At 50.2% G+C, this 21,680-nt stretch overlaps 1 protein-coding gene across 2 annotated transcripts in view; it reads right to left on the reverse strand.

Annotated features, from left to right (window-relative positions):
* Il16 (interleukin 16) overlaps positions 1-19,207 on the reverse strand; it is a 98,138-nt gene extending 78,931 nt beyond the window's left edge. Inside the window, exon 1 of one of the 2 annotated variants that reach the window (XM_013158856.3) lies at positions 18,660-19,207. In XM_013158856.3, the coding sequence (XP_013014310.3) occupies positions 18,660-18,699 (40 nt within the window). In that variant the 5' untranslated portion in view covers positions 18,700-19,207. Of the gene's footprint in view, positions 1-8,718; positions 8,738-18,659 lie in introns of those variants that run through there. The other variant, XM_063250116.1, reaches the window with a different exon arrangement.
* Between the last annotated feature and the right edge of the window lie 2,473 nt (positions 19,208-21,680).

Consider the following 21,680-nt stretch of genomic DNA (forward strand, 5'->3'; position numbering starts at 1 on the left):
GCTGTACTTGCCTTCCAGGGCCCCAAGGTCACACCCCGCCCAGCAGGGCCACTCAGGACTCCTGCTCCATTCTCAATCCCAGGACTAAACTCTCCAGGCTGAGGGGTCCCAGACTGCTCCCCATGAGGCCCACAGCCTCCCTGGTCTAGGGTCAGCCGATACCAACCCCCTTCCAGAAAACTCAGACAGCTAGGAGGCAGACAACTCAGTTAGAGGAGGCAAGAGTTCCCCGGCAATCCTTGTGGGGCCTGGGCCCTCCACTATCATGAATTACGGCCCCCTCTTGTCACCTCACTTTGTCTCTATGCTGAAGCTGTCACTGGTGGGAAACACACTACACCAGGGCTTATTCGGTCTTACAAATGGGATGCTGTCTGCCTCAGGTCCCTGTTGGTTGGCAGCGCCAATCCCTCCCTCCTCAGCCTCCCACTGGCTCCCCCACCACCCTCCTGCCCAGCCAGGCCACTTCTTTCTCCTCCACTTCGGCCTCAGATGAATTCCAGCAAGTGAGCCCAACCTCCAGAGGGCCAGGTGTGCTTGCGGGTGTGTTGGGAAGCGGGTGCCGGTGCCCAACACCGCTGGGATACACAGACACTCTACTTGGGGCAGTATTCTTCTTCACTGGAAGCTTTGGCTTTCAGGGGTCACCTTTCACATCCTCACTGCCCGCAGCCTCTCTGCCCGCACTCCTGCCACTCTGCACACTCAGTTCCCACTGGGAGTAGTGCCCGAGCCTGGAAGATGCCCACAGCCTCCCAGAACCTGGGGGAAAAGAAGTGTGTGTGTGTGTGTGTGTGTGTGTGTGTGTGTGTGTGTTGCTCTGTGGGAAAACCTTCCTGTAGTAGTAAACAAGGGGTGTGTAAATATGAGTTGCTGAGAGTCACCAGGTGAAGAGAATGGCTTGACAGCTCCACACAGGAAGTATGGAACTCACTGGGGTGGGGAGAAAGAAGAGGATAACTCATAGAGACACAGAGACAAACCATGACAGAGACAGAGTTCACATGTTATTAAATGAGCACCTAGATGCAGCTGTGCCTGAACCACATCTGTTCAGTTATATAAAGCAATGGATCTCTTTTTTGTTTTTAAGGACAGTGGAATCATGGTTCTTCCTTCTGATGTAGCTGGCATAAGGAATGGAAAATGATGACAAACAAGGCCAAGAGAGCTGTTGAGTGCTTTTTATCCCACTCCAAGCCTAAGAGAGAGGCATGATCCCTGGTGAGAGCTTCAGTTCTCCCCGTCTCACCCCTCTCTGGACCAGGATCTCCTGTTCTTGTTCCACCAAGCACTGCCCGTGGCCACAGTTCCCGTGGACTGCTGGACTGCAAACCCAACCTCCTCTGCCCCAGCTGCTGTCTTGGTGGGGCATCAGTGGTCCCAGAACTAGACAGAGTGCTATTCCTAGGGATGAGCTGTAGGGAAGATTCAAACAAACAAGGGACCGGTTCCCCCGTGGAAGCAGTGACCCCTGTGACCGCTAGCATGCGAGGCTGGTGAGCACCATCAGGTGTTTCCAATCAGCTTTTCTGGAGGTAGCCACCACTTCCACGGCCACAGGGCAGAGGGGACCATTCCCCAGGGAGAAGAAGGTTGGTTTACAGAGCAAGCCTTGCCGCCAGAGCTGGAGAGGAAGAGCCACCCGCAAAGGCTGCAGCAGGGAAGCCAGGCTGGGCCCTGAGGTGGCTGCCAACCCCCAGGCCAACACAAAGTGGGAAAGACAGAGACAGTAATTGAAAACACAGGGCAGTAGCACATGGCCCTGCTTAGTCTCAGCAACCATGCCCAGGACACTGCCACACCCTGCTCCCTCTGCGAGGCTGGACTCACTCACTTTTCCCGGCTGAGCCCCAAGCTCTGCCAACACTTCCAAGCACTGGCCAGAGTCTCTCTGTCCTTGACTGATCCCCACATGCAGCACGGGCCCCGCAGGCCTCCTGGGAACACAGCACCTGGGGGCACCATGTCTATCCATGGCTGAAGCGGCAGAGGACCTGCTCTCTTCAGAAATCACCTTTCTGGAGATCTCCCAAGCCACCATGGAGCTCAGCCTACTGGGTGTCACCGCCTGCCTGGTGCCAGAGCTGAAAGGCAGCCCAACCCCATCACCCAGGATACTGCCCCAGGGCACCTAGAACCAGGAAGGGCCAGCACAGAGGAGGGGACGCCACTGCCCTCAGGAGGGGTTTGCGAGCTTCCTCGGGGGAAGTGGGGAGTGACCAGGAAGCTTCTCTTCCTGCTTTTCCTCCTTCTCCTCCTCCTCCCCTTCTCTTCCTTTCTCCTGCCTCTTCCTCCCTCCCCTCTGCACTTTGGCTCTCCCCACTTGTGCAGCTCCCCCTTGTCCTCACACAGGGCAGAGCTGCCCTTCTCTAGGGACCGGACACCTCTCATTCTGCACATCTCTCCCAGGAGTCACTGCCCACGAGGTGAAGAGAAGCCAGTCACTCATATATGTTGCACATGCCTGACTTTTCCAGGTGTCTGAGCTCAGAGACACGTTTGTTACTGTGGCGCGGGGAACAGTCAGGTTTAGAACTGAAGAGTGACCCGGTGACAGAGAAGGGCAGAGTGTAGCTCTCCACCCCCGGTGTGCCCCCAGAAGGGTTCTGTGAGGTAACAGGGGGACATCAGTACCTGCTTTGCACATAGGCTGGGAGACCATGTGGTACCCGTGAGCCTCAGTTTCCCTTCTGGCCAAGTGACTGGGCTATGTTGGAGCTGGTTTTATTCATGATGTATTTCCTCCTCTGCCCTGTTCTCTTCAGGGGAAAGTAACTCCAGCTCATTATCTTTGTGTCACCAGAGCTGGCCGGGCCTTGGCACAGCACAGGGACACTTGCAGTGGTGGCGGAATGGAGGCAGATGACATCGAAGGACTCTCCTGTCCCCATATCACCAGGAGAAGCGTACTGGTCCTCTTGGGACCACAGAAGGAAGGACACAAGTCACAGACAGAAGGGTGAGCAGCTGCAGGGACTGGCCAGGCCCAGAAGGTGGTTCAGTACTACCTACCAGGTGGGCCCCACAGGCTTCTGGCCGGGAGCTCTGAGAGGATTCAGTCCCTGGACACTTTTGTTTCATATTTTGAATTAAGTCATTGGTAAAATATATTTTCTAGTTGTTTATATGAAGTCATGACTTTTGCACATTTATTTCATAACCGGAAAGCTTATAGATCTTCTATAGCTCTCATTTAGTTCTAACAGTTATTCCATACGTTGAGCTTCTAATCATGTGATCTCGGAACATGGACAGGCTTCCCTTAAAAACATTTCTACCGCTTATGTTATTTTTTTTTTAATTTTGCTGACTAGAGTTTCCAGAATGTTAGTAAGTTGTGAGACAATGCAGGGTTTGGATGTCTTTTTCCAGATATTAATAAATTCCCCGTTTTCTGCTAAGTAGGATATTGACTACCACATTAAGATTAAAATGGTTTTTATCATATTAAGAAAATATATGTCACTAAGTTTAACTTGAGAGGCTTCCACACCACAAACTGGCGGCTGTTTATTGAAAGCCTTTCCGCTTATCGCACTGTGGTCTATCTTTCCTCTTTTGATTGGGGTGGAAGCTGTACAGTTCGCCTTCAGCCACAGAGACACCTGCTCCCGTAGAGCCCTGCGAGCTTGCCAGGACTCTGTTTAGCATCACTACCTCATATCCACAAATAGAGGCACCCTGCCGACTCACCGGGCAGTGTCTTGGGTTTTGCTGGTGTTGTAAAAGAAACAGAAAAATCAGATCTTTCTTCCTACTTTCTTGAATAATTTCATCATTAAAAGATATCTAGCCTCCCCCCAAAAAATACTTAAAATAATCTATCAATTATCTTTCCGACCTGGCATCACATTTAGGTGGCTCCTTGCCACTTTTTCTGTGACTTCCTCGATTACCGGTTTGTTCAATTTTTGACTAGAATCTTTTTCTTTGTTAATTCGGACCACTGACCTGGTCATCAAACTGGTCTTACACCCAGATTTTTGAACTCGCTAGTGCAGAGTGGCCCATCAGAGACATGCAATTTTAAATATTTTCTATGAAATGCTTGTCTAGTTCCTCACTTCTTGGCACCAGAGGGTTACTTTCTCTTGCCTGCCCCTCTCTTTGTGTCGTTGTAGCTTCCTGGAAGGACATTTGTTTTAATGGCCCTTTCAAATGGCCCATCTACTCTTCTTTTTGCTTGCTTTCCAGTGGATTTGTTTCTGCTTTTGTTACTTTTTCATTCCTATTTTTATTATTTGGTCTGTTTTTATATCCTCTACATTTCATTATTTATTTCCTTCAAATTTCTTTTTACTTTAGAAATTCAAGCATGCCAGGAAGGACTGATACGCTTCAGTGTAGAGCCCAAGAAAACTTTGGTTCCCATCTCAATCCAGTTATTCACTATGACTGACCTTGGCAGTCTACTTAGGTTTTTTGTGACTCAGTTTTGTTACCTGTAAAATGGGGAGAGGATGGTTACAGTAACCATTTAATGGCAACTTTACAATAATAAATTGAAATATGGGATGAATATAATAAATCAGCACATTTTTGGGTAGTTTTACTGCCACCAGGGTCATTATCTTCCATTTTATTTAAAGATAGAAATTCTTCTCTGAATATCTTTGGTTAGTCAGCTTTCCCATTGCTGGGGCAAAATACCTGACATCCACAATTTAAAGGGGGAGCAGTTTAGCTTGGCCCAAGATTTCAAAGTATTCAGCATCCAAGTAGAAACATCATGTCAGAAGGGCTTGGCTAAGGAGAGTTATTCAACTCATAGCAGCCAGGAATCACAGTGAGAGGGAAATAGCAAAGAAGAGAGTGTGAAGACACAATACACACTCTGAGGCATGCCACGCCCCCAATGACCTACTTATTCCCATTAAGCCCCACCTCCTAATAGTTCATTGGCCATGAACCCACCAATAGACTAATCCATTGATGAAGTCAGTACCCCAATGGTCCAATCACCTCTTCAGGCCCTGTCTCAGAATACCATGAGAGCCCTCAATGTACCAGTCTTTAGGGAACCATAAAAAACCCTGGCTTCAACCCATAAATTTTAAAAGATGATCTTACTGCCGTTGTTTTTAAAAGTCTGTAGCTGCGATTTTGATTTCCAGTTTAAATACAGTTCTTTTGAAGACTGCTATTGTCATTGCTAATTTCATGCGGTTAAATACCCAAGTTTTAATCTTGGACTTGAAACTTTTATTAGAAAATTCCAGTTTAGTTCCATCATAGCCACAGGCTGTGTCTTGGGCATTTTTATTTGTTTGCATTTTTTGAGGTTTACCTTCTAGGCTAGAATACTATGTGGCTGTGTTAATAGTCTGAGAACCATTGTATATGCAGTCTGACATTGACCAAATGTCACCATGTGGCACATGACCAAATATACATGTCAAGACACAGCCACTTACACACAGAGACACACTCACACATATGCTTTGATTCTCTCCATTTGATAATTAGTGGCATGCAGGGGAAAGATGTTACCCAGACAGTGCTTGGCAAAGAGGACTGTTCCCTTTCCACACCCACCGTGGTGCTGCCCCAGCAGCTACACCCATCCTCGTCAGAAGAGGGAGGTGAGGTGGGAGCCGCTGAGAGGTGAGGCTGGACCTGCTGCCCACCTTCTCCAGCCCTGACCCTGCTCACAGGCTTGCTAACCCATTTAAGAGGAGTAAGGACAGAAAGGGAGAGGGAGGAGCTGCCTGCCTGTTGAGCCCTGCCTCCGTGACTGAAAAGGAATCTGGAATACTTGCGTTTTGAGTGCCCCTGGTACCCCTGCTCTACACCATGCCCAGCCCTAACAAGCTCTAACATACTGTTCTTTAAGCTTCAAAGTCTTCACTCACGGTAAGAACTTACGTGTTACATCAAACTATCTGCCACACAGGTCTGCGTAAGGTATTCAGAGGTATGTGTACATCTATACATATGCTTATAAACATGTAAGTAAGTATAGGGAACTAACACAAAAGTCTCATAGAACAATTCTCTTACTGTGGTATGATAAAACCATGAAAAAAATCATATAAAATGTGATTTTACCAAGAACCTAGTGCATCCTGATCTATCCCATTCTTTTTCTTTATTTAAAAAGAAGATGGGAGAAAAAAGAATGAGAAGATGGGTCTCAGCCTCCTACGCTGACTTTCCTGCCACTCGTAGATCAGTTTGAACACCACCAAGTGTAAAGCTGACTCTGAGTTCTCACTGTGGTTTCCCTTGGATGTTTGCCCTGGTTCCTCATCTAGTTCCTTTCCCTGAATCCCTCCAGGGATCCACAGATTTTGCATATTTCTCACCCTCATCCAAGCAACCCTTCCATTTTCCCACTTGGGGGCTGGGGTTGGCCCGCTGGAGTTTTTCACACACAGATGTAAGACTGAGGTCGGGGCAGGATGCACTGCCACCTCATTCTACAGTGGAGAGATATCAGGGCAGTGGTGCCTGTCCCATCCCCAGGGTTACAACAGGAGAGCAGACTGGAGGTGGCCACACAGCTGCTTGTACCTGTCCATACCCGCTGGGCACGCTGAGTCTAAGACAGAGACAAGACCCACATAGCCCTCTAATCCAGGTGCAACCCAGCATCTGCACTGTGCTGCAGGCTCTGGTAGCCCTGTGAGCTCATTTCCTCCAGGGCAAACCTCCCCAGCACCTGTGAGCATGACCAGCGCAGGTGGTCTAGCGGGCAGCCTGTCTGTGCCTACCTGTGCTCAGCATCTCCATCTGCTCTGAAGGCTTCGCACTGAGACCCCTCCAGGTTTCTGGCAGAGCCTGCACAACCTTGCCTCCTTACAAGGTGCCAGCAATGTGTCTTGATTTCAACAGAAGCCCAGAAAGAAGGCTCAAAGTCATTCCTGGTCTCAAGCTGCCTCCATCCATCCTCCAAGCTCAGAGCTGTCTATATGCTTCCCCTCTATGAACACCTTCTCTCCACGTACAGGAGGAGGTGGCCGTTTATGCTGAGCTGTGTTTTAATATCAGAAAACATCTCAGAAATAGAAATGCAGCCCAAATGGACAGTGCAAATCGAAGGCATCTTTGGTCTTGTTAAGGCATCTTTGGACTTTTTATGCTATTCATTTATTTATGCAAATTCAATCTCTGAGGTTTTTCTGTGTGGCAGATCCTCATGATGCAAAGGATGAAGCCATGGTCCCTTACAACTCCTGGGGTGACAGATGTGTGAGAAGGTCACTTTCCTGGCCACAGTCTGGAATAACCCAATGGGTGGTCTCACCAGTGACCTGAGGCTTGAAAGACACTACTGGGTCCAGATAGAAGCAGACCCCTTGGTGGCCGTGGAGCTTGGGTAATAGCCAGTTAAGGGTGGTGAGCAACCATAAAGAAGGAAAAACCCTTCAGGATCAAATTCAGCTCAATGTACACAATGCCCCTCTCTTTCCCTCCCCCTCTTCCTGCCCCTGCCCCTCCCCATGCCAGCCCCCACCTGTGCACTGAGCTGAGATCCCATCTATGAAGACACACAGCAAGAAGCTGAATCTCAAGTTTGTGGCCTGCCTCTGCCCAAACGATTCAGCCTTACTCTCTCTGTGAGTGCCCATGCTAGACCGTAATTCTAAAATGGTTTGTGGATAAAATAAAAAGAATCAGAAAACAACTGCTATAGGTAATTATAGTTCAGTAGAGATTGGCCCTGTGCGTACATCACCATGGGGCGTTTAAGGTATAAACATTTGTTGGGGACATAAACATCCACAGAGCACTCAGGACGTGGAGCACGACAGTGATCCTTCTGCTCAGTTTGGGAGTACACTGTGTAAAGGAGATAATTTAGCACCCATTCTGCAGCAGAAGTGCTCAGAAAAGAAGTGGGTGGTCAGCATTAGGGCTAAGTCTCATGTAGGTACAATAAATGATCAGCAGTGTCCCAGACAGCTGGAAGGTGCACAGAGACCTGATGGGCTCCTTAGTATGGATCTACACTGAGCTGCAAGATGAAAAGGACAGGAAAGAAGAACAGGGCAACTGTGTCCCCTCCCGGGGAGGCTGGAGAAAGAAAGGAGAGGACAGGGGTGGGCAGCTCCCAGGGTTGTGTGGCTTAAACTGAGCTCTGGGACAGAGCTGTCACTGTGAGTGGTTCAAGAGGGCAGGAGGAGTTATGCGTCTCTGCAACTCCAAGGAGCCTCTCCTGCTCTTTATCAAGCTCACATGTTATCCTGACATCCCACGTTCCAGACACCAGTGGATACCAGGAGGAGCCAGCCCTGGGGCAGAACCAGCGTGGACTGAGTCTCAGCACTCTGATCTAGCATGAGGGGAGAGACTGACAGACAGACAGGCAGAAAATCCCTGCAGGCATCAAGGGTGGCAGAGGTGCCCATGCCTCATGTCCACTGGGGGAGGAGGGGCCTGGCTGACAGCTGAGCCCTCTTTGGATGCCTGTTTCCATCTCCCTCCTCTTCTTCCATTTCCTCCCACATCCTCAATCCCCAGGATGAGACTGGTCCCAAAGGCAGCAATCACAGGTTCACAGCTCTCTCCCATGGACCCTGACATGGCCTCCTCCTCTGCCCCATAGTGTGACTCGGTGCACAGGGATCCCCAACCAAGCAACCCCACTTCTGCTCCTGCTTGGCACCAGGACAGCTCCCAAATGGGAGATGAAGTCCCAGCAAGCCAGGCCCTCCCATGCCAGTGGGCAGCCAGCCTCCCTCCTGGGCAGACAGCTGAGGGACCCTCACTTACCCAGTGCCCAGTGCTTTCCTGAGCCCGTCCTTTAGAGCAGCCACTTCCTGTTCCTGCCTGCAGATACCCAACAGGGACTACAGCACCAGATGTCCCTGGAAAGCCTGGGGTCCAGATGAGGGTCAGGTGCAGCAGAATACTCGTGTCTTACGCGGAGGCAGCCCCGAGTCACAGACCCACTCCGACAAGGGGACGATGCAGGTCGGACTCTGCCTTCACCACCTGCTCTGGACAGGTGACTGTGGGGGAATGTGTCCAGCCTGGCACAGATCGGCTCAAAGACTCCCAACCAGAGCCATCTGACTTCTCCACGTGAAGAGGCTCGATTAAGAAAGGGGGGCTACTGGGGCGGGAGCTCAGCCTGGGAACAAAGTCATCCATCTGCTGGGCTGGCAGGGACACAGGAGGCAGACCCTCTGTGGAACCACGGACCCTCAGTGACGCCCTTCCCTTCCCTGGACAGCACAGAGGTAGCTGGGAGGACAGGAAGGTAACAGGCACTGCTCGGCACCCACAGCCCAACAGCCTGGACACATGCTGGGAGCTTTCCCCAAACACCACAGCGTGCCATCCCGCTAGAGCGCAGTGCGAATTGCTGTACTGAGCTCACAAGTAAAGAAAGCCTCTGTTCCAAGTGTATTGAGCACCTCCTTGCTGTGTGCTATGCTTAGTGGCCTTGAGTCACAGCTGATCAATCACTGGCTGAGCAAGGTCAAATAACTCCCCAAGGTCACACAGCTAGCAAGGGAAGTCTCATCAAGATCCCTCTAACTCCAAAGTCCAGATTTTTTGGCTGCATCCTGTGGCCTTTTCGGCTAAATTCCCCTACAGTAACAATGGGCTTTTTGCAGCTGATAGAGCAGCACCGTTCTCAAGCCTGGTCCTCCAGTCAGTGGTCAGCACATGTGCTAGAAACACAGATTTGCAGGCCCTGGCCAAACCTCCTGAAAGGGGACCAGATGTCCCCCACCCCAGCACTTTCTCTGTGGACCATTTCACATAGAAGGCAGATGTCTGCTGGACATGAGCCGGCAACCTGACTTGCAGAAGCATGCTGGGAACAGCAGCCTACAGGACACCACACTTCTGGGGCCCACGGCTCATGTGATCAGAGTGCCTTTCCCACGCATGTCCCCTGAAAGCCTACTTTCAGGGTGACATTTAACCCATCCACCCTCATAAAGCATCCCACACATCTCCCATAAGCACAGCCTCTATGCATCATTCCTACACGAGGCTGGGACCTCTGTGTGGCCCCTTCTTCTGAACAGAATTCTTTCTGCCGCTCACCACCAAATGTTTCTGAGCTTCCTAAGGCTTTAATGAGGATGTAGGTACAACTTGTAGGAAGCCCTAGGAATTCCATTCCAGGTGGCAGGGTCGAGCTACTGCGGAGGAACCAGCCTGCATTCACACAAGGTGGCCTTTGTCCTTTGAGACAGGGGACAGTGAGGCATTGTGGGCTGAGCCTGGAGTGCAGGGGATGGCTGAAGAGGGACACTGCAGGGAGTGGGATGTTGCTCAGCACTGCTTCTGAGTGCACCACAGCCTCTGCTGGGCCACCACCCCCCAGGGCAGCCAGCTCAGCTGTGCCTGGGTCCCCCAGGCACAGGCCCCCTATCCTAGTTGTCTCAGTGAGGACTGGCCCTGTACCCAAGCCCATGGCACCCAGTCTCTCCTATCCAGATTGCAGGGCCTATAAAGGGTTCTACTTGAAGATGATCCATTCTTACACACAGAAGAGTTTAGTCCAGTGCCCGAGCAGGCGCACCCAGAGAGGCTGCGCCTCAAGCACGAAACTCTTACACCTGGGGTCCAGGCCACTGTGAGTTCAGCCCACACACGAGCAGTTTTTGTCCTTGTATCTGCCAGATAAAATCAGGAGCTCCTGCCACAGAGTTATGAGGCTGAGACAGTAGAGGAGCATTGCTAACAGCCAGCAGTCTCCAGACAGAAATGGCCACACATTCCTTTCATGGTTATTATAATTTTCCCTTACCATGAAAGCTAATCCAGGTTGCCACCATAGGCTCTTTCCTACTGTATGTGCACACACACACACTCACACATGCCTGCATGCACACTATGCACACACACAACCCTCAATAAGAACAGCTGCCACCTATAGACAGCTGCCTAGGTGCTGGATACTCTGATGAGCACCTTACTAATTTGTGTCCTGTCAGCAGCTTCAAGAAAGAGTTTTATATTTATGCCCATTTTATAGGCCAGAAGCTCAGAGCTAAGAGAACCAGCAGCTTGTTTTAGGGGCACACAGCTGCAGAATGGTCTATTGGACATGGGTGTGGCACAGGGAGCACTTTCAAGGCAGAGCCATGTCCAGGGGAGGACTGGCCCCCCTGGCCCTTCTAGCCGTGGAGTTCAGACATCTATTTGACAAGCAGCTCCGATGCTTCACCAACAGCATGTGTTTTCTCCTGCAATTCCCCTCTTTTAATATGAAAGTAATGTGTTTTTACAGCAAGTGAAAAGACCCAGAAGGCAAAAACAAAAATGCATCCCCACGACAGGGTCACCTCCCACTCAGATCAGAAGCAAACCCAGGAGGCTCAGAGGCAGACCAGCACAAAGCCTCCACTCTGAGGGAGGCTCATCCTGACATCTTCCTGAACCTCATCCCCCATCTCTATAAAATCAGAGCAAAACCCCAACAGCCTCACAGGGTCCTCAGCCACCAAGTATCTAACAGTCTTTCAAAGCCCTTGGGAATTCTTTTCTGTGGCAGTTTGGATCATCAGCCTGGATTATCAAGACACAGAACAGGACCTGACAATCTCAAACAGAAATGGAACATGAGAGTGACAGCAGGGCTCTACCCAGTGGAGACTTTCGCTAGACAGGCAAGGCCAAGGCCAGGACTCGGTAGTTGGATTGCATGCCCTGGGCTATGAATGCAACCCTAAGACCCAGAGAAGCCCCAAGTCCAGCAAGTACATGCCCAAAGCCGGCAATGCAGGAGCTGTCGGTCCCTTCAAAGGTCCCTTTCTCTGACCCAAGCAACAGGCAAGGTCAGACGAAAGCCTTAACATCATATGAAAGTTCCAGCAACTGCCACATAGACCATGCTAGGCTCTCTTGGGCCTTCCCTCCTGACCACTTGTGGGTTTAGGGACTGCATCCTTTCAAAGTCACCTTCCCTCATTCCTGTATGGCCCCAAAGCCAATCCCAAGCTCCCTGATCCACACCTCCAGCCCTGTGCCAGCTGGTGACTTCTGACTTATTTCCCACCACTCGCTTAACATCTAATAATTCTCTTGGCCACTCCATAGTAAAACTTGTGTCTTCCCCAAACTTCCATAGAAAGGTCATTGTCACTGACATTCACCGAACGCTCACACCCAAAGCCCCAGCAGGAAGGAGTTAGGAGCCAGGCCACTGGAGCTGGACTTCCTGGCTGGGTTTTCACACCTGTGCTGGCCAGTGCAGGCTCAGTGGCAGGTTGGGCTTCACCGCCCCTCTTTCTGGACAGCTTGTCTTGTCTGAAGAATGGTTATTGCACTGACATTAAGCACACAAAGGGTTGCTCCACGAGTGCAAGCTTTATCAACCTCATCCCCTGGCTCTCTGCTCTTCCTGTCACATCCAGGGTATCTCTGGTTTCACTGGGCTTCACCCCCAGAAGACAGCCCAGCCCCACCTACTTTCCCCATCTCTGCTCCACCAACCAAATTCACACACTACCCTGACACTCTCTTCTACATGGGCCACCATAATCCACTTCCCACACACTACTGGCTGGAGTCTTTGAAAATACAAGTTTAGATCATGATATTGGCCTACATAAAATTCCCAAGGATTTCACATTGCTCTTTAAGATTTTTTTTAAACTTCTAATAGGCTTTAATTTTTAGAGCAGCTTTAGGTTCACAGAAAAATGATGCAGAAGATACCAAGTTCCCTTCCTTTTCCACATGCACAATTTCCCGGTTCTGAACACCTTGCAATAATGTTATATGCTTGCAATACATAAACCTCACACATCTAGAATTAACTGAAGTCCATGGCTGACCTTTGGGGTTCACACTGTATCTCAGAGTTCTATGGGCTTTGACAAATACACAGTGACAGGATCCACCACTCTAGGATCATCAAAAAGGATATGTTCACTACCCTAAAAACCCCTATGCTCCAGCAATCCCTGGCTCCTCCTAGACTCGCATTGCTGCTTCAAAATAAAATCTACATTGTTTGCTGAAGTCCCAGAGAGCACCAATGACCCATTTACCCTCAGCCCACACCCCTCGTGCTCCCTGCAGCACAGGGTCACCTCGACCCTCAGCTTACTCTCAAACAAGCCAAGCCCAGGTTGTCCCAAGGCTTTGGCCCCCTAACTCCTTCCCCCCACACACACACACACTTCCAACTCTCCATGTGTCTCCAGGGCTCTTTCCTACCTTGCTATCCTAAATATGGCCTGTCCTGTCACCTCAACCTAAACACACCCCAGTGCTCTGGATTATCCCTTGTTTATTTTCCTTATGGAACTTACCACCCTCTGAAGGTGGCCTGCTAATCTATCTGGGTGACTGTGCACTGTCCATCTGCCTGCTCTGGAGTCTCCACCTCACACATGGACACCCCCAGCCTGGCTCACAGCAGGTCCCCAGCACAAGGACTTGCTGGGCTCATAAGGTCCCCATAAACATTTCCTGAGTGAATCAATGCACAACTGAATGAATAAATAAATGACTAATGCCACGTAATGAGTTTATACATTTGTTTGTGTTTAGCGTTTACAAAGAGCTCTTACAGACGTTTCCTCAGTCTTGTTCCTGTGAGCAAGCTCGGGTTTAAATGACACTTCAAACACATTCACTCTGCAGTCCCAGCTCCTCAAGGCCGTGGATTAGGAGAGTGTAAGAATGCTCTCTACAAGAGAAGAGCATTTATTTCCAAGAGCTTTAATAACCCTTCAGATTAGACAGGCAGAATCTCTCAGCTTAACTCACAGCTACAGCACAAACACTGGGAATTTGGGAGCTCAGTGGGTTAATAACAGAACTCCATTCACACAGCAGTGGCCGCAGCTTAGACATAATGTATCTCTCCCCAGGACCCTGGAGGGCTGGCCCTCCAATGGTACCATTTTCCCTATTCACAAGAGAATCACAAGATGGGAAAACTTTTCCAGGCATGGAGCAGGGTGGGGTCAACGTTATGTGATGCACAGTCCAGGCAGCCCAGGTCCTTCTAGCAAAAGTGGAATAAATAAACATGACCGTGATGGGAGCCCAGGCTCCCGGCCTCTTCCATTAGCCCCATTACCCAGGCTAAACACCAAGGTTGGAGGGAGTGGTCCTGCTTGACTGACGCCCCTTCAAGGCCCAAGACCCAGCTGCCTGGGGGAAAGGCCAGGTATTAGGGAATGGCATGGATGAGGGGAGTGTCCCTCTACCCAGCCAGGTCCCTGTGTGTGCTCCCTTTGGACTCCTGCTTTTTACAGAGCCACAGTCAGCTGAACCCCCTTTCTGGCTCCTACAGGATTCCAGAAATGCCCCAGAGGTCTGGACTGCGTGTTCAGCCCAGGCAAGGGCAGAGGCCGAGACGGTCCGTGCCATGCCAGGCACTTACGCTTTTGGTCTTTCAGCCCACGCAGTTAGTTATCTGGGGAATGCTGCTGCTTGCCTCACGCCAGAAAGCAACATTTTTAAAGATGAAGAAATCCCTTTTTTCTCTTCTTAATTTTTTGTCATGAAGTGACTGACTCAATGTGTAACAATGTGAAACCCCTGCGGGCCGGACTTGCAGGCTGGTCTCCCTCGCACTTGAAGTTCTGCCAGGTGCTGTGAGCCTTCTCCACCTCTACACCTCAGCGCATGGCTCCCAAATGAGCTCTCACACCCCAAATCGGCCCTTGAATTAGGAACCACCCCCCGTGCTCCAAGAGCACTGATCACTGTCAGTTGTCCTGTGACTGTGAGCAGCTTCACACCCTCCCCAAAATGTCCACATGACCTCTGCAGCAGGGCTCTGGAGCTGTGGCACCTGCACCAGGAATCAACCCTCTCACCTGTGACTCATTACACAGCAGCCGTGCAGGCAGCTGGGGACACTGTGCCCAAAGAGCACTGTAGCCACTACCCACCTCGGACATTCAATTGCACACAGAACCTGAGTGCCCTTCTCCAGGCCACTCCTGAGGTGGGTCCAACTCCTGAGGTGAAGCACTTGCTGCTCCTAACACCACAGTCAGAACACAGAGCTGCAACCTGCCTGCAGGCCAGAGACAGCCGAGGCCACTCCATCCTGCTTTCCTTTGACCATGTATCCCAGAGAACCTCTGCCTGGGGCTGTTCCCTGGTCCCAGGACCCAGTCACCATCTGCGCTTGAACCCAACACCAGGCTTGTTTCCACAGCCAGGGCCTGTCCAGAAGGGCTGGGGAGTTCGTGGCAGATTATCCATTATCAGTACAAATGAAGCAACTGGGAAAGAGCATGTGTGAGCTCTGGGGTGTTGGGGATCCTTTATGTCTTGCCAGGAGCATGTCTTCCACGTGTGTGTATACTTTCCAGAGCTAACCAGATGGCGTGCTTAACACACGCTCACTGCAGTCTATGTAAATCTTACCTGAAAGAAGAATAGCAAATGAACATTGTTTAAACCCCAGGACATCCCTCACACTGAAGCGTAGTAAGGCCAACACGTACAGGAATTCATCAAAAAAGACAGCAGAGCCAGGCCTGGTGACACACACTTGTAATCCTACTGCTCTTGGAGCCTGAGGCAGGAGGCTCAAAAAAAGTTCAAGCCCAGCATGCAACCTACTTATTGAAAACCTGCCTCAAAATTAAAAATTTAAGAAAGAGCTTGGCATATTACTTAGTATGAAGACCCTAGGTTCAGTCCCCAGTACTAAAAATTTAAAAGTCCAATTAATTAAGGGAAATGTGTGAATGGATAGAGAAACTGAGAGACAGACAGGCATGGTAAGGGAAATACAGTAAAATGTTATTTATAGAATCCAGACTATGGGGATGTGCATGTTGGCTCACTTCACTGTTTAAAAATCACATCTTATTCAGGAAAAACAAAATTGAAAGAAGACTAATGGATTCCTATGGAGGGAAATAGTAAATTCTACTTCATTCAGAGGTGCAGGGATGGAGAAGTTATCCACATGCCAACCACCCCAGAAACATCTGTGCCTGTACTGCTCCACTTCTGCATATAACAAGGGCTTCACTCTCAGGGTGGGGAAGGCAAGCTGGGCACCCAAAGAGGAGTGGCTGGTGAGGAGGAGGCCTCACAGGATGTGCCACGAGGCCCCCCTAACTAAGGCTGCACCACTGGGGAACGCCGGAGTGGGCAGCAGGGACAGCCAGCCACTTGAGGAGTCTTGCCCACCAGCAGAAAGCTCTCTCCTCTGTGAGTTAAAGAGTCACTGTGATGATTTTCTTAAAGATGCTGCAAGGAAAGCTGCCCTCTGACAGCACACTGTAAGGATACACAGCAGCAAGGTCAGGTGAGTCTGACAGTTTCTCTCTCTTTCCTGTTGGACACCACACTGTCCCTTTGCCCAGGCTGGTTTCCCTGCTCCTGCCCCCACCTAAGTCCTGCACATCCCATGGAAACCACTCAAGCAGAATTTTCTCTGGGAAGTCCACCAGGACTTACAGAGTGAAAACCCCACCCCAGACCACTTGTCCTATTTCATAATTTTGTGGGAGCAATTGCTGGTTTAATGGGTTCCACAAACTCCCCCAAAGCCCACCCCAGAACCAGGATCATGGAGTGCCTTAAACAAATCTCTGCATGCAAGTAAATTCCAAGTGTTTAAGAAAGTGATTTCTTTGTATACTGAAAAATAAATAAAAATTAGGAGGGATCAGGGTAAGGAAGTAATAGAATAAAACCAGCTACACCCATGATGGCCCCAGGCTCCACTGGGTAGCTCTTCACTGTCATAGACTTGTGTAGGGTCTCCTGTGGTTGTCCTGGGAGGAATGTCGGGGTGTGAGGAGGCAGGCACAGGACTCCCCAGTCACTCTTGCCTGGCCATATGGTCCTCTCAGGATCATGATGCCTGTTGTCCAGCAGAAGGAATTGGGGCACCTACAGTCATGACCTGTCTACAGTGGGGGACACCCTCAGATACACTGGCGCCATGCTCACACCTGTGCTATGTGAACCTGTGGAGCTGGAAGAGCTCCTAAAGTTTGTTTCTATCCCACCCTCCTCCATCCACTTCTATACAGGGACACTGGGTCCCAGAAAAGGGCATCTTTAAGACCATGCTGCTGTGTGAGGATGCAGCAAGATATGTGTCCAGATATTTAAGGCCCAATCTTCTAAACAACTGAACTCAGAAGCAGAGAGGCAGTCAGCCCAATTTATCAGGTGGATGTCGGGAGCTGGCTCCCAGGTCAACTGCTCACTCTAGGACCACAGCCAACAAAAGGGCTGCTCGTGACAGTTCACAGCCAAATGCTGCTGGCATCGTCCTCAGCTAAAGATAACCACCTTGTGCAGGGTCAGTTCAGGTCCTGAGGCAGCCCAGGTACAAGGGGATTCATGGGATTAGCAGGGCCAGCCAAGGCCCATCCCACCTCTCTGTCTTGTTCTACCTAGTCACTCAGAAAACAGTGTTCCCCAAGCACTCTGCAGTGAACTTCCAACACACAAATCTTTGCCTGAGTCTGTTGCCAAGGAAACCTAACCAAAAGCCAGGCAACCAAGGACAGGAAGTGGTAAGACCTCCCTGAGAATGAAAGTGGAGAAGATGGTTGCCCCAAACACTGAGCACCCATCCACAGCCTGGAAGATAACCTATGTAAATCCATCCATCCACATTCTCACCCCCCAAAGTGAGGCGTGTCAGGGTCTAGTCCATTTTCTGCTGGACAGAGAGGCTACAGCTACTTCTCATCTCCAAACCCCGAGTGTTTCATATGGCTGTTCTCAGAGCTCTTCTGTTCACTGAACTGCATACTGCCCAGGGCACTTTATAAGTTTTATGCTGTTTATTGCTTCTCCCATCCTGGGAGGTAGAAATTTACATCTGTTAGTTTGCAAAGAAGGAAACTAAGCCATAGCAAACTGAATACCTTTTCCAAGCTTGAGTGGCCTGGTCCTCTCAGAGCAAAGATCCCCAGCTAGGTGGCCAAATCCACAGCCACAGCCCTGAGCCTTGCCTTCAGCTGCCTTCTCTGGAGTCCAGCAGGGATTGAGTGGAACCTGACCCAACCACCCCCAGGGCTTTTGCCATCGCCTCCTGGAGCTGGAAGAGTTATAATTTGCCTTTGACTAGCCTCTTTCTCCTTTTTAAAGAAAACCATGTGTTACTCCCTCATGCCAAAGTTAAAACAGAACTGAAGTTTCACCAGCAGCAACTTTAAAATTGGGCAGAAGGGTTAAAATCCCTTGCCCCATGACTGCTTGTTTATGTTTCCGGAGCAGAGGGAGGAGGTTGTTATAAGAAATGAGCTCATTCTGTGGGCTGTACCTGCTGAAAAGGCAGGGGGTCCAGCGCAAGGCCAGGTCCCTCCCCAGTCTCAGACCCAGGGACTGGGCTGGAGTCCCCCTGCTCCAGACTCCCAGCTCCTCCAGGAGCCCAGCAGCACCCTCTTCCGTTCTGCATCTGCAGCACCAGAGGCAAGCTGGTGGGTCCCTACCAGCCACAGCATCTAGACAGCTGGTCCCTGCCCTGTGAAGCCCGCGGAGCTCACAGAGAAAGTGAGAGGATGCAGAGAAAGGCCCTGTGAAATGTTCCCAGACCTCTGCCATGCCAGGCAGAGCTCAGCCAGCCACTGCAAGGACACACGTGTGCACGCACACTCACACATGTGCACACTCAGCCACACACCCTGCACTGCGTAGCCCAGACCACTCTTCCACCCCTGGGTGGGTGTCAGAAAGGATCAGCCCCTCCTTCTACTCCCCGGGAAGATCCCACAGATAGACGCAGAAGCTCCACTTACCAGGCTCCCTCCTGGGGAAGACTCTCCTCTGCGAGCTCATGAGTGCAGTGCTTGGAGGAAGAGAGAGAGCCAGAGAGGGTCCCGGAGGCAGGAGCCAGATGCCACAGGGGTCCACCGCAGCTCCTAAGGCTGGGACGATTTGAATGGGAGTTAAAACTACAAAGTAACTCCTCGTTAGAACTGTTTTTCCTCCACAGGGAGGGAGAGAAAAAAAAATGCTTTTCCCTCTGCCAGAAAATCTTTAACATTTCACAACGGTCGCTTCCAACGCCTGCCCTCCTTGCGAAGCAAATGTGTATAAAGGCAATGTTATTTCACTGAATCAAGACCTCAGATCATACGCCTTTTCCTGTACCACAAACAGAAACGTAAAACCTCAAACTTTCCTTTAGAGTCGGAGAGGGCAGAGCCCAGCACTTTCTGAGGTCTAACATATGGAAAATGTGCTGTGCTCTGCCATTGGGATGGCCCCATGTACTCGGTCACAGCCCCCGCCCGGGCATTTCTAATGAGTCCTGAGGTGTTTATGCTCCTGCCTGGGGCAAACACAGCACCTCACATCCCAGCCCTGTGTCTGGGTGAAGTGATTCATTTTCTCCCTCACACACACCACACACCAGCACAGTGACTATTTAGCCCAAGTGAAAACGCCTTTCATAAAAGCTGCAAAGGACGTGGGCAGGATGACCCACGGTGAATGCCTCCAGTGTCCCCAGAAGGCAGCCACACTCTGGGGAAGGTGAAGTTTGCATGCACAAGGACAGCAGTGGACTCTCTGACCGCAGCCACTACGGCGGGACAGGAGGATGCAGAGGGGAGTCACCCTACTTAGTAGTTTTATTTCTGGACTTGGACAAGATGTACTACTATTTCAAGTAGCCAGTCTGACTGTGAGGTTACACACACTAACGGACCAAAAGAATACGTCATAACGAGCAAACAGAACTGGAAAGTAGAGAAGGCTGGCACTGCCTCTGTGGCTGAGAAGCGTGGCGGTTGTATGAACACAGCAGAGAGAAACTGTACAAAAGAGAAATCCTATGTTGTTTGAAAGAGACCCAAACTCACCCAACACACAAAGGAGACCCTGTCCAGTGCCCTGGGACTGCCTGCCTCAGCCCCTGCTGTGGCTGCCTCCTGCCCAGTGGCCTTGTGACCAATATCCAGGAGCCACTGTCACCTGCTCAGCCCACTCCAGATCACGATGACATCCTCCGACCACATCTTAGAAAATCGTGTCTTGAAGCAGTGTGGTGGGTTGCCAGCCCCACCACTACCATCAGCATTTCAAGGTGGGACAGGTACTCCTGGCACTCTCACCCCAGGGTGCTGGGGGGACCCAATGTTGATCCTACTTCATTATGGTTCACTCATCAGCAGGGGTCCCTGAGCCCAGGGAGCCCTGCGCTGTGGTAGCCCTGTGTTAGCCAAGGAGACGGGATGCAGTAACAAGTCCTATCATCACACAGAAACATCTATGAGCAAGGGAAGATACCTGCTTGCTAAGCAAATACAATAATTTACAAAAGCAGTTCGATTGCTGATCCACATACCTAAAACAAGACTAAATTTGGAGCAGTAAAATATGAGTTCTTTTATTTATTCTCACCAACATCCTTTTGGGCTTTCCATTGTCAGTTACATTAACCCTACAATTTAGAAAAGACAAAGTTCTCACTCCATACCAGATGATAGAAAAAAAATTTTAGTTAAAAAAAATTCTTTAAGACCATCATTGTCTTTGGAATCTCAAATCAATTTAGTTTTGCTAAATCAAAAATGAAAATGTGCTCTAAAAGCCCTGATCACATGATCCAAGCCTTTGATAAAGAAATGGCTGTTTGGTGTGATGGCAGAATCATGGTCTTTCCAAAGAGATCCACATCCTGACCCCAGGAACCTGTGAATTAAGTTGCTACTCAGCTGACCTCAGAGTAAATGCCTGGACTGCCCCAGTGTGATCCCAAGCACTCTTAGAAGCAGAAAAAAGAGGGAGAAGAGAGTCAGAAGCAAAAGAGAGGAAGCTACACTGTAGCTTTGAAGACAGGGGAAGGGGCCACAGCCAAAGAGGACAGGTGGCTTCCAGAGGGAACGAGGTCCTGCCAACACACTCCGTAGCCCAGGGAGACTGTTTTCGGACTTCTGGTCACTAGAGCTGTAAGATGGCATTTTGTGTTGTTATAAGCCACTATCTTTGGGTAAAAACAAACCCATTTGCATTTGTTTTATTTTGTTTGTTTCTTTAATATCAAAAAACTTGGCTGTACTAGGAAGAGAAAAGCCCTCAGGACTCAAGGAAGCACATTTGTATCATGGACCGTAGATTCGGAAGAACTCAGGATGATATCCAGGGAGCTTTTTTCTTCTCCAGAAGGAGATAAGGGAGGTAAGCTAGGGTGAGGGAAGTTAGGGTGAAAGCCACAGGTTGGGGTCAAGAAAGGACTCTGCGCCTTGCTGAACTGACACCAAGGAACAGCAGTGAAACAGTAGAGTGAGCTCGCAGGCCCCTGGCCCACTTCCTTCCTGGAATTCTGGGAGAAAAGAGAATCAGCTGAGTGTCCTGAGGCTTCACCCGCCAGACCTGGTGAGGGAGCAGGTGTGGTGGTGACCCCTGAAATGCCAGTACTCTGGAAGTTTGGGGCAGGAGGATCACAAGTTCAAGCCCAGCCTGGGCAAATTAGCTAGAGCTTGTCTCAAAAATAAAAATAAAATTTAAAGCACTGGAGATATAACTCAGTACAAAGGCTCTGAGTTCAACCCTCAACACTAAAAGCAAAAGGGAAAAAGAACCTGGGGTGAATTCCCGAGGCCTCATGCCTCCTGGAGAAGCCCAGACCCGCCTAGAAGTGCCAGCTGCCCCCAGGAGCTCCAAATACCTGGGTGCAGAGGAGGCAGGGTGACCTCCTTGGATCAGAACCCCGGGGGGCCTCTGCAGACAGCGTGGTGAGGCTGGCACCTTGGGCCACCCACACAGGGACTTCCTGAGGGCAGTCACTCAGTCCCAGGAGTCTCCACAGTGAC

Source organism: Cavia porcellus, unplaced genomic scaffold, assembly GCF_034190915.1.
Source record: "Cavia porcellus strain 051 isolate PalLab524CR breed Dunkin Hartley unplaced genomic scaffold, mCavPor4.1 scaffold_6, whole genome shotgun sequence".
NCBI classification, from domain to species: domain Eukaryota; kingdom Metazoa; phylum Chordata; class Mammalia; order Rodentia; family Caviidae; genus Cavia; species Cavia porcellus.